Source organism: Corella eumyota, chromosome 2, assembly GCF_963082875.1.
Source record: "Corella eumyota chromosome 2, kaCorEumy4.1, whole genome shotgun sequence".
Lineage (NCBI taxonomy): Eukaryota > Metazoa > Chordata > Ascidiacea > Phlebobranchia > Corellidae > Corella > Corella eumyota.
This window is the reverse complement of record NC_137491.1, coordinates 3,952,666-3,968,827: the sequence shown is the minus strand read 5'-3', so window position 1 is coordinate 3,968,827 and position 16,162 is coordinate 3,952,666. Positions and strand designations below refer to the sequence as shown.

The window sequence follows — 16,162 nt, the reverse complement described above, 5'->3', positions numbered from 1 at the left end:
TTTCATCAAAGTGGCATCTTCGGAAAACGTATTTCAATTATTGAAAGTAAGACACTATTAACAATTTTTTATAATGATATGTTAAGTTGTAGTTATGTCTGTATGTTGTGCTTGCATGTGATAATGTGCTTTTACTTTTTTTTCTTTGTATATATCTTTATCCTTGATGTGGGAAAGTTGCATGCACGACTCAAACATAGAGTAACATCAGTTCCTCCGACCCAGTCTCGAGTTGCCTGTGGCAGTTTGGAATATTATAGATTATAATTGCCCGATAATTATGTGCTGATTAAGTGCTGGCTCAGCAGGAGTTTGTACCGTTTATAATGCCTTACTCAAGAGTGCTGCAGCATGAGAGCAGTGGGGATTGAACTCACGATCTCATGTGTGGTGTAGCAAGTATTCTTACCACTACACCACGCTACCGGTTCAACTAAACTTTAAATTAATTCAAATTTAACATACCGAATGTAAAAGATCAAAAAGAAAATATTGTATTTTATTTGCCCGTTTACTATGTTGAGAACACACATGATAACATAAATAAGGTTTTAATTAAAATTGTTTAAAATTTAAATAAAAATCTACACTCGAAAAAAGTGTTATATTTAATTAATTTACTAAACATTGTGTTTTTCTTACCAAGGCATTCAGTGAAGATTTTAAAGAAATATCAGAAAGTCAACAAGCATGTCACGTTTTACAAACTACACTGGGAAGAATTGTTAATATGATTTCAGAAGGTGAAAACAATTTATTTTTAATGATTCAAAAAAATAACTCAATTTTTTTTTATCAAATTTAAATATTTAGGAATTTTCGCTAAAAGTTTAATAATGTGTTTCTATACAGTAATAAAGTTTAATTTTTTACAGATCAAAATGACTTGGAATCAATTTTTAAACTTGTTCTAAAGTTTTGCAAAGAAATAAATGCTGACGATGATTTCTCGATCTGGATGACTCATACTTACAGTTCTCATATTTTGAGAATTTTGTTTCAAGTTTTAGCTGGAGTTAAACTATCAACAAAACAAATCACGAAATATAACGAATCAGGTTTGTTCTTTTGCTTTTTTAAACTGGATTTTTTTGAACTGAATTAATTTTTTGAACTGGATTAATGAGTTATTCTAGTTCATAAAAAATTTATTATCAGGTTATGTTACCAGGTTATTTATATATACGATTTGCCAAAAACAACTAGCCAGTTAATTATCTAGCAACTTGACCAATAATATCCAAAACAGCTAAAGGCAACTTAAGACTGGGTTGGGGCAAAGTGGGTTGTAAAAATGAGTCTTTTTTTGTCTGGTTCAAACTACTAAAATATTTGTTTTTGATATTTTAAAGGTTTTTTATTAAATTTTATGTTTTTCTCAACGGAATGTTATTTTGAATTTTAGATCAGGAGGAATTAATTCTTTCTAAAGAAAAACTTCCAAAACATTTCCTAAAATATTTGAAACAATTCGTATCAAATTTTGAAAATCTTGATAGAAGAAAAGTAATTGGTAAATAAAATTTATATAATAATAAAATTTATGCCATTAAATTTTAAATTGTGTTAGAATTAAAAGACTCTTCACTTTATTTGAAAGGGTGTGTTGTTGTAATGTGTTTAGGCTATCTAAAACACTGAATAGTGTGGCATCGGTGGGGCTCAAACCGCAAACCTTTCAGTTCATATATGTTACCATGACTGTTGTAATACATTAATCAAATGACAACATTTTGTTTTTATTTTTAGAAATCCTTACACATCAAAGTGGGACACCAAGTGTTTGTATGTTAATCAAAACACTTTCGTTACGATCACAGAAGAAAACTTTAAAAATTTTGTGTGATAAAATAATATCAGGTTGTGGGTTGGAGACAGAGCCTGCAAATAAGTAAGTAAAAGATTTAACATATAGAAAAAATATTTAAAGGAGTATTTAAATAGTAGTTTAAATTTTTTTTTTCTTACTTTAATGATAGTTAAATTTAATCAGTTAAATTTTTTTTTTCCAACTTTAGGACCTTGCTTATTTTGACAAAAGACAAAACAGGAAGTCGTGTAATAGAAAACATTGTTGAATTTGGGGACAAAAAGTCTTGTTTAAGAATATACGAAATAATGTGTACAGATTATGATGTTTTTATTGGACTTGCCTGTCACCAAACTGCAAATTTTGTTATTCAAAAACTTTTAATGAGTAAAAACTTACAAAATAAGGTATTGCTTGTTTTTAACTTTATATTAAATTGACCTTATAACTTAACTATAGAGTTGCTTTGATTGTGTAAGCTAGAGTTGTCTTTGTCTATTTGTAATAATGTTGTGGCATTGGGGGTTATTCCTTTAGGGGTGTAAGTAGCTTAAGGTAATGTCTTTTTAAATAACTTTATTTTGAAGTTTGAAGAAATGGCAACTCTTATATTTAATGGAATGGAAGATATTCTGGCGGAACAGAAGTTCGGAATTATTCAGAAACTGGCAGAACAATGCATAGAACATGAACAACTTCAGAAGAAAATGATTGACAGTTTAATGGAGGTATCAACTTTTTTTATTTAAGTTTTTTACGCAACATGGGCAATACCAAAAAAGGAAAAAAATATTATAAACCAATGGAATGACGAAATAATAGTCATGGTTTAGGGGTTGGGGTAAAAGGGGTTTAATAGAAAATATATATGACCACTTTGTAAAATGTTTTTTTTTTAACATGGAAGCAACACCTATAATCTATCTTCAAAAATCTAAATTGTTTATAGGCTTTCCATTGTCAAAGTCATGAACATAAGAAACTGATCGTCTCATTAATTTCATCTTTCACAACTTGTGAAATTTTCATGAAAGGACAAAAAGAAAAGGTAAAATGTTAATTCAAAATGACAAAAATTTACTGTAAAATTTTTTACTGTAAATTTATTAAGGAAACATTCAAAGATAGGATTTTATTCATTTTTTTGGGTATAGTTTTTTAGGGTATATATAGTTAAAGTTAAGCTAAATTAATTTTTTGGGTGATATTTTAAGTAGGGGGTATATTTATTTTAATATTATTTGGTAAATCAGAAAATCCGTAACATTTAATTCCAATTTCTCAAAAATAATTAAAATAGTTTTCCAGATCCCAGACTTAACTAATGTGATGTACCATGGCTCTCTCCTCCTGCAGACTTTACTTCGTTTCAAGAATCCTCTTCTTATTTTAAGGAGCATGACAGATGCTCCTCCACAACATCTCTTTGTCCTTACTAGTGATGTGACAGGGAGCCATCTGGTGGATGCTTTTTTTAAGTCTCCGGCTGTTAAGTTAAAAAGAAAAATTAATTGGCTCCAAAATGTAAAAGTAAGTTTTTTTTTTTTTATTTTTATTTAAATTACCAAAAACTTTTTATTTAGTAATTTTCGTTAAGTCATTATAAAGAGTGTACAACAATATACATCAACTTACTTATATAATTGATTTTTTGCAGGAATTTTTACCTCAAATATGTTGTAATAAGTATGGTAGCAGAGTTATGGATAATATTTGGAAAGATTCTCCTTTGAAAATTCGCTCAGTGATTGCTGAAATATTGGGTAACCAACTTTTATATTATTTTTTGTTTGATATATTATTGTATTTCCAATTTGACTGACGGCTGATGTTTTGACAAGTTAACTATCCGTCAATCTGCTTAATAATATCTCAAACTGCTGAAGGATATTCGAGACTAGGTCAGGGTTAGTAGTAATGTTTTTCTATGTGTAGGCCGCGAAGTCAGCCTTTCTACATCACGGACAAATACATACAAAAAAATTCAAGAAAATCTTTCTTATTTTACCAATGCTTATTATGCAGTTTTTAAAATTACTAACTTTTATGAGTATTAATTTAATCAAGTTTATATTTTTTTTTAGTAAACAGTGAGAACGATTTAGTAAGTGACCAATACGGAAAACATATCTTTAGAAAATTTGGAATAAAACAATTTTCCCAACGAAGGCAAGATTGGGAAAACTTTCAAAACCAACAAAATCGAAAAAGAAAAATGTTTGATGAATTTTATCCAGCAAAAGGTAAATATTGTGTATAGAAGTATGTTTTATATTTTGGTATATCCTTTAGAGTGTAACATTTTTATTTTTAGGTCAATCCAAAAAAGAAAAGTTGTTTTAAACATTATATTTCCTTATTGGGTGTAATTTGTTAAATAAAACAAAAAACATTTTTTATTATTTTGTTTTCCTTGAAGTAAATTTAAGAAAAAAATTTTAATTTTAAAACCTTTATGAATCTTTGTAATGTTTAAATACATCAATATTAGTGTATAATCTGTTAAGCATTAACAACGTTTTTTCTTGTATTTGCTCAACTTGGAAGGCTGGGCAATAATCATCGACAGATGACCTAATAAATAAATAATCCGTTAAGATAACATTAATGTTTTCCTCAGTACTTTTTTTTTTTTTGTATCGAAATTCTTCAATTTAATTACTTAACAATAAATGCCTGATGTTAAAGGATATTAAGTTAACATTTCCAGAATATGGAAAAATAAATGTATAGTAGAAAAATAATTGACCTTTTTAAAATATTTTTTTTACCTTGCTATTGTAACTAGTTTAGGTTTTTTAATAGTTTTCATTAGCATTTCCACACAATTAATAAAATGATTTATTTGTTGGTCTGAACTAACATTATGGGGAAGCCCTGGAAGGTCAGATGAACAACCAGCACCATGTAGCTAAAAAAATGTATTTTTCATTGAAATTAAAAAAAAAATTAATATTAAGACAATTAGGGTTAAAATAGTTTTTTAATTACAATATACCACTTCCAAATCAAGTTCTTCTAATTTTCGATTCAAATATTTTTCATAATTCCTTACAATTTTTTCTAACGATTTAAATCTGTAAAGTAAAATAAATAAATTAATTACATATATAATACTTAAAAAATAATTCAGACTAAAAACAAGATGTAAAATAACATTTTTTATTAAAACTAAACCATAGAATGGATACAAAAATGATCTAGTATGTTTAATTAAAACTTTACTTTTTAATAAGGAATTGACGATTTTGTATTAAAAAAACATACTTACTGATCTTTGTATTTTTCTTCTATTTCTGTATTACCATTAAATATTTGAAAAATCCATTTTTGTAACCGATCCAATTGGTCTATTCTATTTTCCTAAAAATCAAACTAATTTTTTTTAAGTTTAAAACGAATAGATTAAAATTAATCACAATAATATTAAAAAATAATGAAACCAAAATTTAAATTTTTTGAAGATTTTTAGGCGTTGGATAAGTCCAGTTAACTAACACCAATAAAGGTATAATAATCTGTAATTTCTTATTTTTTAATAATTTATAGTTAAAGGGTATGATTACCTTATTATCACCTTGTCTGTACCAATACAATCGAGTTAATTTTTCAAGATCTTCTTCTGAAAATATTTCTTTAAAAGGGTTTCTTGTTGAGAAAAAATCAAGGTCAATATCAAGAATAAATATTTTGTCTTTGTCAAAAGGTATAACTTGTTTTACTTCATCACTGTATAACAAAAAAATATTTAAAAACTAAATTTTAGAATTTGTTAAGTAAAATAAATAAAACAGTTATATTAAAATATTCTATTTAATAAAATATTAATTAATCATTTTGTTAATTTTACAGTTGTAATTTTTTTGTTTGTGTGTACCTTTCTACTGTTATAACATGTAAAGTTAATTTCTTTTTTTCTTGTAACAAATTTTCTTCTAAGTACATGCAATCACTTAAAAAATAAGAATCCTTTAAAGAAACTCTAAAAATGGTAAATAATTTAACATATTAAATTATATTAAGTTTTTTATTGTTGGTAAATTTAAGTAAAATGAAATTAAAAACACAATTTTTTCTGCTATACAAATGTCTTTATTATAAAAATCAAAACATTGTATTTCATTTTAAAGTTATGGAATCCACAAAAAAATTTACTTAATTGTTTCTGTGTGATCTCTTCCAACATAAAATTCATAAATTCCATCTTTAAATTGATCAGACCATGGTGGTTTACACCAAATTATTTTGTTAATATGTCCGCCAAATGCTGCTGGAATCAACCAGTTTTCTATTGACAAAGATCTTAAAAAGTAAAAAACGTTTTTAAAAATATTGCATTTAATAGTAAAGCATAAATATCTGTATTAAAATTTTTTTTAATAATATTAAAATCTTACTAGTATATATTTAAAAAATAATAACAATTTTTAAACAATATTTACAAAAACTTGAAATTACTATCAAATAAAAAATCTTCGTAACTTACTTAAATAGTTTTTCTTTATTAAAGACATCACTGGCTTTTAAACCTTCTGGAATTCCTAAATCAGGATGAGAATCAAAATGTAAAACAGTAAGATCTTTAAATGGTAGATGTTTAGATCCTATAGCCCTGTATATATGCTCCAAGACCTTAAAACATAATTTGTTAAGTTTTCCATGGTGGGTATTGAACCCAAGACCTCACGTAGTAAAGTCAAATGTTCTTATTGTATTATAATTTATAAATCGCTTTAAATAAATTTAAGATAAAAAAATATTTTTTACCTCGTGATGATATTCTTCGATGTGAATTGGCAGATTTTTGTATTGTCTTAACTTCGTGAAAGACATTTTTAATTTGTACGAACAAAAACTAAGGATTGGGTTTAATTTAAATGGATTTAAATTAAAAAAACTAGCGTTTGTGGTGCCCACTGTTTTTGGCAAAAGACGGTTAAAAATCACGAAATTTATTTCCAGTAATAAAATAATTTTAATTATAAATTTAGTAAATTTAATAAACAATAATAAAATAATTTTAATTATAAATTTAGTTAGCTATACTTTTTACTTTAATAAAAATAAGTTTTTGTTAGTATTTAATGGTAATGGAACTTTTATTTTGCCACAAATTTATATGGCACGATTATAGTTTGCATTTTATATTTACAAGCTCTGTTTTGTTTAAAGACCATGTGTTCGAAACCGTTATTAATTGCTTTAATAAGTTTGTATTTTAAACCTTTTATATTTCTTATAACGACCAGACGATAAGAAATATAATCAGTTAAAAGTGATTTTTTTTTTAAGTTTAAAATTTTTGAAAGTTATTTTTAAGCATAATTAATAAGAATCTTTCGCAAACTTTTTTTTATTGTTATTTATTACCGTATGTTTAAGTTAACAAGTTAATCTTGGTAACTTTATTTAGAATAATTTATAGTTCGTGTTTGTGACATTGATATTTCACACAAATTTAAAAATGGCAGATATGGAGGAACAGTGGGATGCTATGTTACTTCATATGGCTTCACAACATAGTGGAGGAGTGCATGAGGTAATATACTGATAGTTTACAAGTGTTTACTTTTGATTTATGTTTAGTATAAAAAGAGTTCCTTTTTGACATTATTAAAGAATATTATGTAATTTTTATTGCCATTAAACCTTTAAGATAAATGAGATTTTGTGCTTGAATTTTTTTTGATTTTTTTTTGTACCTATCTTTATCCTCGATGTGGGAAAGTCAAATGCGCGACTTAAACATGGAGTAACATCAGTTACTTCCACCCAGTCTCGAGTTGCCTGTGGCAGTTTGAGATATTATATCAATTCTAATTGCTCAGTATTTATGCTGCTAATTAAGTGCTGGCTCAGCAGGAGTGTGTACCGTTTATAGCGCCTTACTCAAGGGCGCTACAGCATGAGATCAGTGAGGATTGAACCCACGACCTCATGTGTGGTGTAGCAAGTGTTCTTACCACTAACTACACCATGCTGCCTTATTATTTATTTAAAGAGATTTACTTTATGGCATTAATAAATAATGATATGTAACTTTTGTTGCCACTTTTTTTAATAAAGCTGGACTTTATGCTAAAAATTTTCTATATATATATATTATAGTTACTAACCTATCTTGTGGTTGGGATTTTAATTGTCATGATATGATCGCAAAACTCATTAATATTAACCTGGGATAATTTACCTACGCACCACAAATGATAGTTTTGTTAAACTTGTAGGACTATAAATTGTATATATGTTTATCGTCCACCAAGCTTTATTATAAATAGATTTATTATTTTAATTTTTATTAGCGTAACAAATTGTTAAATTTACTTTTTATTTGTTGAAAGTAAACTACGTACTTTTTATATAGTTATTGGACACTTACTTTGGATTTTTAAGAAGAAAAACTGATTTTTTTACTGGAGGTGAACCAGGAGAAGCAGAAAAGGTTTAAATGAGTTACTATAAAATTTAAAAGTGATTAATAATAATTTGTTTAAATATTTATTGTTTGTATAAGATAGCTTTAAAAAATATTGATAGATTTTTAGATTGTTCTTACATGGTTTGTGTTCTAATTAATATAATATTGCATAGCAAATATTATATTTTATTTACTTATGTATTTACTTCGTGTTTATTTTTTTATTATTATGTTTATGTCTAGGTTGTGATTGATAAAATGAAGAAACAACAAAAATTGGCATTGGATGCTAAAGCCAAAAAAGACGCAGAAAAAGATCACCAAAATGAAATAAAGGTAAAAGAGTGACAATTTACATCTTAAAAAAGAACTTTTTAGATTTTCTGTTAGCATATTTGTTTTTGTTTTTTTGATAACACTTTTATGATAATATTATTCGAAGAATAAAGAGAAAAAATTGAGAGAAGAAAAAGTGAGAATGGCAAGGGAGAGTGAGATTGAATCGAATAAAATCGTTGAAGTTACTGAAGAAGAAGCAAATAAAATAAAAGAACAACAAAAACAGGTTTTTATTATTAAAAATATTTTTTGTTTCAAAAAAAATTAAACTGTTGGATCATATATATATATAAGTTTTTAAAATTTGTTATCAATACTTGTCAATAGCCACCCATTGGTCATAGTTTTTATTGTTGTAATATGGTTGCAACTTTTAACAAATATTTGCCAGTGATATTTTTCCTCTTACCACAAACAACAGTTAAATTTACTTTGCAGGCTTATTACTTTTATATCGTTTACTAATCTTAATTATATATAAATGTTTATTTTTGTTAAATAAAAGTAGAATTTAAAATCTTTAGGCCATAATTTTTTTAATTTTAGAAAAATACAAACGGCAACTCTGCTTCTCCAACTAAACCCGCGAAAGCTGAAGTCTTAAGCAAAGTTGACTCCGATGATGAAGATGAAGATTCAAAAGGAAAATTAAAACCGAATGCCGGAAACGGAGCAGATCTTCCAAATTATTCCTGGACCCAAACGTTAGAAGAAGTGGAGGTAAAATTTAAAAAAAATGTTTTTTTAATTATTGATCAAATTTTTGAACCATATTTAACCGAAATTATCACAGCTTAGACTTCCCTTTAAAGTTGATTTTCCAGTGCGTGGTAAAGATGTAATTTGCGATGTACAAAAACGTCATTTGAAGGTTGGTTTGAAAGGTCACCCATTAATAATAGATGGGGAAACTTATAAAGATATCAAAACAGAGGAAACTTATTGGACAATTGATGACAAAAAAAGTATTATTCTCACAGTTGAAAAGGTAATTTTTTTTACAGTATTATTTTGTTGCTTTGATATAGTTACAAATTAATTGTTTTAAATCAAAAATTTTAGGTGAACAAAATGGAATGGTGGACACAACTTGTGACCTCTGACCCTGAAATAAACACAAAAAAGGTAAGTCCAGAAAACTCAAAGTTATCAGATTTGGACGGGGAGACGAGAGGAATGGTTGAAAAGATGATGTTCGATCAACAACAAAAAAATTTAGGTCTTCCCACCTCGGATGAGCAGAAAAAACACGACATGATGGCTAAGTAAGTTGTTAATAGGTTTTAGAACATTGGGCTTCACTTTATGGGGTCTTGGGTTAAGTCCCACTAGTTTTATGGTGTAGCACCTTTAAGTATGGCTTTATAAAGGTATGAACTTTTGCTAAACCAAAAATCAATTGGCAGATTAGTTATAGGGCAATTATAATCTATAAAATCTAAAACTTTTAAAGTCAACTCAAGACTAGTTTGTGGTAACAAATATAACTCCATGTTAAGGCTGTATAATTGGCCTTTTAATACCAAGTTTTAAAAAAAACAAAATAGAAGATTAAAAAAAAAATCATTTTATTTTTGAGGTTTATGAAGCAACATCCCGAAATGGATTTTTCCAAAGCTAAATTTTCCTAAAACTAAATTTTTAAACCACAAACAAAAATCTGTAAAATCAATTTTCAAAACAAACCTAAAAGAAATAAGTCTAATTCAATGTTAGTTTGTAAATACCATCGTTTTAGTTTAATTTTTTTTTAATAAAAGTTGATTTGTAAGAATAGTATACTTGATTAGATAAAAAAAACGCATTCTTGATTTTGATCAGAAATGACACAAGAAAATCTAAATATATAAAATAACTATATATATTTTAAAAATTCATTTTTAAATTTAAAAGGTTGTCAACCAAAAATTGATAAAATAAAACATAAAAATTGTTTTTGAGATCATTTTGACCAAATCTACATCATTAATTCATCTACTTTTTCTTTATTATCGGATACTGAATTTTTATTTTTTCTTCTAAATAATTTGCTCCTTGAAAAGACTGAATATCTACATTGAAAAAAAGTATTTTTAGTTTCGTTTTCACAACATTATTCATCCAATTTCAGTTACACAATTTACAAAAATTTTGTGATTTTTTTTTAATTTAAACATTTTTTTTTTAATACCTGTTTAGTTGAATGGCCTCTTTAACAGTGGAAGGTAATGAGGTATTATGTGTTTCTGGTAACATAACTGATAAAATAACCAATAGTATTGTTGTACCAGCAAATAGGCCGTACATGATCTTACCACCGTTCTGTTCAGCTAAAAAATGGATTTTAGGCTTAGTATTTGTAATAAAAAAACGGTTTGCAGTTTTATGGTAGCCTTACGGAGTTTAAGGGAGCTCTATAAGCCTTGTCCGCCAGTTTAATTGGGTTATACTAAAATGAATGCGGAATGTACAGGGGAAGACTAGTGTAAGGTTATAAAAATGCCCCCCTTTTTGCATATTATAAACTTGGCGGACGACGCTAATATAGCTCCAGTTGAAGTAACTAGTTCAATTTTATGTTTTGGGTGTTTTTAAATGGCTGGCTTAGATACAATTTCTGTTAAGCCCTATTTAATGTACTAAACAGCAAGTCAGTCAGCTTAATTTTTGACAATTTGCGGTGACTAGATTTCTGCCTAACCAATACTCGGTAGGTTAGGTTTAAACTATTACTAAAGTAACGATAAACCTCAAGTTTACCAGCATAAACGATATAGGGTGCTATGATTGATCCTAATCGCCCGAAAGTAGCAGTGATGGCCAGTCCTTGTTGCCGTAAAAGTACTGGATAAACTTCGGGAGAGTAGAGGTATAAAACATCAAATAAACCGGTCATTAGAAACTTGCCGATCATTGAAAGAACAGTTGTTGTCATTGGGAAGCCTAAAATACAAACATGTTTAGATAAAATGTAAAAAAAAATTATTGAGGTTTAAGGGTGGAAATTGCTTTGCTAGCACTATCTTGTAAGTTTTACGCGCCAACATCTAGCCTATAGAAAGTTAAAAATATTTTAAGACACAAATAATAACCAAATATAGCTTAAAGATAATGCATATATATTAACCCATATAAAATGGCAAAAACAAGTAAAATTGATAAAAAATAAGTTAAAAAACAGCTTACAAATCAGTAGCCTATAGGTTAGTAAAATTGGGCGATTTTGTTGTAGAATAAACATCATTGTTACGAAATATAGCCTACCTGTTACCAAAAAGAACATGATAACAAAAATTACGATATTGGTAGCGCCAAACGCCAAGATAAATTTAACTCTTCCAAATCTTTGGCAAATCATCATTAATAGACCAGCAGGTATCTCAACAAAACCAGATAATAAACAAGTAACGTAAACATTACCAGATAAGTTGGCGGAATTGTAAGCTAGCCCAAAGTATCCGAATACTGAAAACAACCTAAAATACAAAGCTTGTGATAATAACGACTATAATAGGGCTAAATAAAGGAAATTACAGGAAGTTTATAACTTTTTAAACTAAGCCATATGGTATATGTAATTTTAAAGCATTTTTTTTTTTGTTAAATTTAGTATTAAAAGGTTATTTTTTATTTTTTTAATTGTCAGGTTTAACATTTTTCTAATAATTTTTTAAGCCATTTACCATGCAAAACAAAGTATAGTAGTCGTCTTTCTAATATAGGGATACTTCATCAAATGCCAGTAAGAAAGTTGTTTAACTTTTTCACCGCTTTCCTAAATTTATAAATAACTATTATGTATTTATTAAATGCAAGCAAAAATACGAAAACTGATGCAATACATAAAAGTATAACAGGTTATCTATATATAATACATACGTATGCATATGAATGTCTAATTTATAGGCCTACAAAATACATAAAACTTGGTAGAAAGTTGCAATCATTTTACGATCATTAAAATCTCGACCTGGGTAGCTAGCGACTAGTTTTAATAGCATTAACATTTATTTAATACTGAAGTATTTTTAAACGAGTATTTAATTTACTTTAATACTCATAGCTCTGTTGAAAATTTCATTCGCAGATTCGGGTAGTTTATTCCAGTTAATAATTGTTTGAGTGAGATTTTTCGCTTCTTCGTATTTTCGGTTTAAAATTAACCATTGAAGGGATTCGGGAATAAACCTTAAACAAGTTTGTGGAAATATTTTATACAGTTCAAATATTTTCCGAGGTAAAATTTTACTTTTTCGTAGTTTTTAACAGTTTTGCACTTCGTTCTCGACTTTATTCGGCTTTTACTTAATGATTTTCGATAATATCCGCCCATAATACCACAAACAATTTAAGCAAAGTTTAAAGTTTCAGTAGCGACGTTTTACCAAAATTCTGTCAAAAGATATTTAAACTTTAAAGTAGGTTTTCTAGAACTGGGTCAGGGTAATAAGGAGGTAATAAAAAAATGTCTTATGTTGGTAAAAAACTCTTTTTTGAGCATATGGATTCCAACTGATAGCACTTTTTTGGCAAGTTAAAAGCAATACATCAATATACACTTAAAATAGTTACAAAACAAAAACAGTGGGAACCAAACCTTACCCTTAATTTTTGTCACACTAAAAATGTTTAATATTTTTACCAATAATATGGAATAAAAAACACGATTTGAAATCCAAGACTTGCCAACAACCACCTCCAAGACCCAATCAAATAAGAGGAAAGTGGGACAAGCATATAACCAATAGCATATGTCATCATCTGTATAATACCAGCCGTATATCTTCTTTCATTGCCCACCACCTCGTACACTAAATTATAGACAACAAAGTTCGTTAAACTAGGCGATAAGCCTACGGTTGTCATTTTAATTGTCGTAACATTGTCGCAACAATCAACAAATATTTGTGGGCGATAATTCACCTGCGTACCACAAACGGCAATTGTATGCATATAAATAGTTTAAATTAGGTAAAACAGCAAAAAATAAAGTAATTTTTGATAGATTTTGACCTTAAGATTATTTTAAAATAAGAGGGGTAGAATTTATAATTACTTTAAAATCAAGGGTTGGTATAAATTCTACTAAAGCATCTTATTGTAATTTTTTAAATTTTTAATAAATGTTTAAATATAATTTCTTTTAATACGTACTTAACACAACTGCGGCCATGAAGTTAGTCAAAGAACATGCTCCAGCTAGCATATAAACGATCGCATACATTGTAACATTGACCGAAAAACAACACAAAAATGTGATCAAAAACTGAAGATAAGTAGTCAGTAGAAAAATTCTTCTTCTTCCAAATCTAAAAAAAAATAAAAGTTTTAGAAAAAAATACTAGCAAAACTTCAATAAAAAAGGTCTCTTTACCAAATTTGAAGAAAATAACGATACATTTTTAATATTTATTGTAGCAAATATAATAAGAAATGGGTTTTATTTTAAGTTAAGTTTTTTTACAATTGTTTATTCTCGGTGTGGAAAGGTCTACTTCACGACCTACCGACCCAGTTTCGAGTTGCCTGTGGCAGTTTAAGATATTATTGATTATTATTGCCCGATAATTAAGCTGCTGAATAAGTTTTGGCTTAGCAGGAGATTATACCGTTTATATCTGCCTTACTCAAGATGAAAGCAGTGAGTATCGAACCTCGGACCTCACGTAGTGTTCTGGTGATCTGAACACTACACATGCTGCCAAAGGTTAGATCAGTTAACAAAAGTTATTACAGGTTTAGCCTTTAAAAATTCTACATATACATTTAAATACGTTAAAGTAAATTAATATATAAAAATTAAATTTTGAGGTCACCTGTCTGAAAAAACACCAGTGCACAAAGAAGCAACTGTTACCCCGACATTATACATAGAAGTTGTCATCGGTTTTAACCATGCCTTATCACAAACTAAATCCCACTAAAATGTAAAAATACAGCTTTACAACACGGTAATTATACTATCAATGACGTCACAATTCTTACGTCAGTAATTGTTGACGATCGTCCTTCTTCTATGTCATAATGCCAGCCATACTGACAGCCAATCAAGTTGGTTGATGTATAATTTAATTCGTCATTTTGTTGCCACAAACCTAAAAATTAAAATTATATCTGATTTAAAGTACTTGTTACTTTTTTTGTATTTAATTTTGCTGATCTTTTTTATAAATTTTAAGAAAATCGTAATATATACAGACAAATATTATGTATAAAAAATATTATGTAGAAAAAAACTATTAAATTTATTAAAATTTGTATAATTTCTCATAGTTACCAGGAATTATCATTTTGCATTGACTCCGTTGTAATTTACCGTCTTTGGTTTCCCAAGGAATAGTCATATTTAATATTTCATCGGCACTTTTATTACTAAAATAACAAGAAATATTCCAACTTTGCAAAAATAGGTTTAATTTAAAGCTGAACTGATAACTTTTCAATAAAAATTAACGTAAAATGGTCTGTAATAAATGAGGGTCTGATAGGTATAAAATTAATTTAACTTTTATAACACATTATATGCTAATAGTATTACAACCTAAAATATTTACCCAAAATCGTAATAAGTTAAGTTAGAATTGGGTGCTGTTACATTATTCAAACCTGGAATTTTACACCTGTATTACAATTAAAACCTTGTTAAAAAAACTTCGACTTTAAATAAGTATACATGGCATTATATCAATAAAAAAATGAGAGAATTCGATTTATTAAAAAAAAATTTTTTTAAATTTTTTTGTTATCAATTTAAATAAATTATATTTGACCTGTGGTTTGGTGTATAGTTGGTAAAAATGACCACATTAACCAGCGCACCATTAGGGATGGTGCTCAAGACCAGTAAAGCTGCAATAAAAAGTTGGTATTTTCCTATTTTGCCATTGTCTTCCAGTAAATCTTCGTATTTCATGGTTTTTATATTTTTAGTTTAAAAATTGTTAATATATAAATCTTCTTAATTTAATAAACATGTTTATTGTGTTAGGTTAACAGTTTTCAAATTTACCTGTGACTTTAACATTTTATATCAAATTTCTCATTTTTTATACCAAACTAAATTACTTTTACGGTTAAAAAATTACTTATTACATTTACGGTTCTAAACGAAGTTTTTGTTAGTTTTAAAGTTTTTAGTTTGCTCATTTCTTTCACGGTGTTTAAATTGGTTTAATTTTTGCTTTATTAACTAACTATACTTGGCAACTAACATTAAAAAAAATAAATTCAATCATAACTTATGTACGGTATCTTAATAAGTAAAATAAAGAAACAAAAAGTTAAAAACCTTTATATTAAAGTTTTGTCCAACTTAACTTTGCCTACATATTGTTTAAAATTTACAAAAGTTTTGCAACAATTTCAATTTTCTGCCGACTAATAATAACGAACTTTGGTTGAAAATATATAGTCAAATTTTTGATAAAATGTGAATTTATATATTATTGAAATTTTAGTTTATAAATGCACTATAACATCACATTTTATTCATTCATTTTTATGCTTTCAAATCAATACATTTTTAAATAAAATAATTTTTTTGCCGGTTAAAATTTCTACCTTAAATTTTTAACAAATAATAGTTTTATAACTAATACGATAATTTGACAAATTTT

General features: G+C 27.2%; 3 protein-coding genes across 3 annotated transcripts; 1 reads left to right on the top strand and 2 right to left on the bottom strand.

Moving 5' to 3' along the window:
* Nucleotides 1-26: 26 nt before the first annotated feature.
* Nucleotides 27-10,343, top strand: LOC145743969 (nuclear migration protein nudC-like). Its single transcript, XM_082562050.1, has 16 exons — nucleotides 27-46; nucleotides 647-743; nucleotides 876-1,058; nucleotides 1,406-1,513; nucleotides 1,750-1,891; nucleotides 2,019-2,217; nucleotides 2,398-2,538; nucleotides 2,760-2,858; nucleotides 7,290-7,349; nucleotides 8,175-8,252; nucleotides 8,472-8,564; nucleotides 8,671-8,793; nucleotides 9,114-9,287; nucleotides 9,361-9,555; nucleotides 9,630-9,832; nucleotides 10,147-10,343. Exons 2-16 carry the CDS (start codon nucleotides 731-733, stop codon nucleotides 10,196-10,198), a joined length of 1,863 nt encoding a protein of 620 aa, XP_082418176.1. The 5' UTR covers nucleotides 27-46; nucleotides 647-730; the 3' UTR covers nucleotides 10,199-10,343.
* LOC145743970 (UPF0489 protein C5orf22 homolog) lies at nucleotides 3,935-6,643 on the bottom strand. The gene is made up of 9 exons (XM_082562051.1): nucleotides 6,578-6,643; nucleotides 6,297-6,442; nucleotides 5,966-6,112; nucleotides 5,688-5,792; nucleotides 5,377-5,539; nucleotides 5,082-5,173; nucleotides 4,809-4,887; nucleotides 4,582-4,721; nucleotides 3,935-4,384 (listed from the first exon to the last, which is right to left on the bottom strand). Exons 1-9 carry the CDS (start codon nucleotides 6,641-6,643, stop codon nucleotides 4,264-4,266), a joined length of 1,059 nt encoding a protein of 352 aa, XP_082418177.1. The 3' UTR covers nucleotides 3,935-4,263.
* Nucleotides 10,344-10,524: 181 nt separating the features above from the next.
* On the bottom strand, nucleotides 10,525-15,459 carry LOC145741414 (solute carrier family 22 member 4-like). Its single transcript, XM_082559004.1, has 13 exons — nucleotides 15,317-15,459; nucleotides 15,101-15,166; nucleotides 14,863-14,918; nucleotides 14,532-14,641; nucleotides 14,363-14,466; nucleotides 13,701-13,855; nucleotides 13,189-13,357; nucleotides 12,596-12,734; nucleotides 12,230-12,321; nucleotides 11,916-12,022; nucleotides 11,307-11,489; nucleotides 10,738-10,876; nucleotides 10,525-10,618 (listed from the first exon to the last, which is right to left on the bottom strand). Exons 1-13 carry the CDS (start codon nucleotides 15,457-15,459, stop codon nucleotides 10,525-10,527), a joined length of 1,557 nt encoding a protein of 518 aa, XP_082415130.1.
* Between the last annotated feature and the right edge of the window lie 703 nt (nucleotides 15,460-16,162).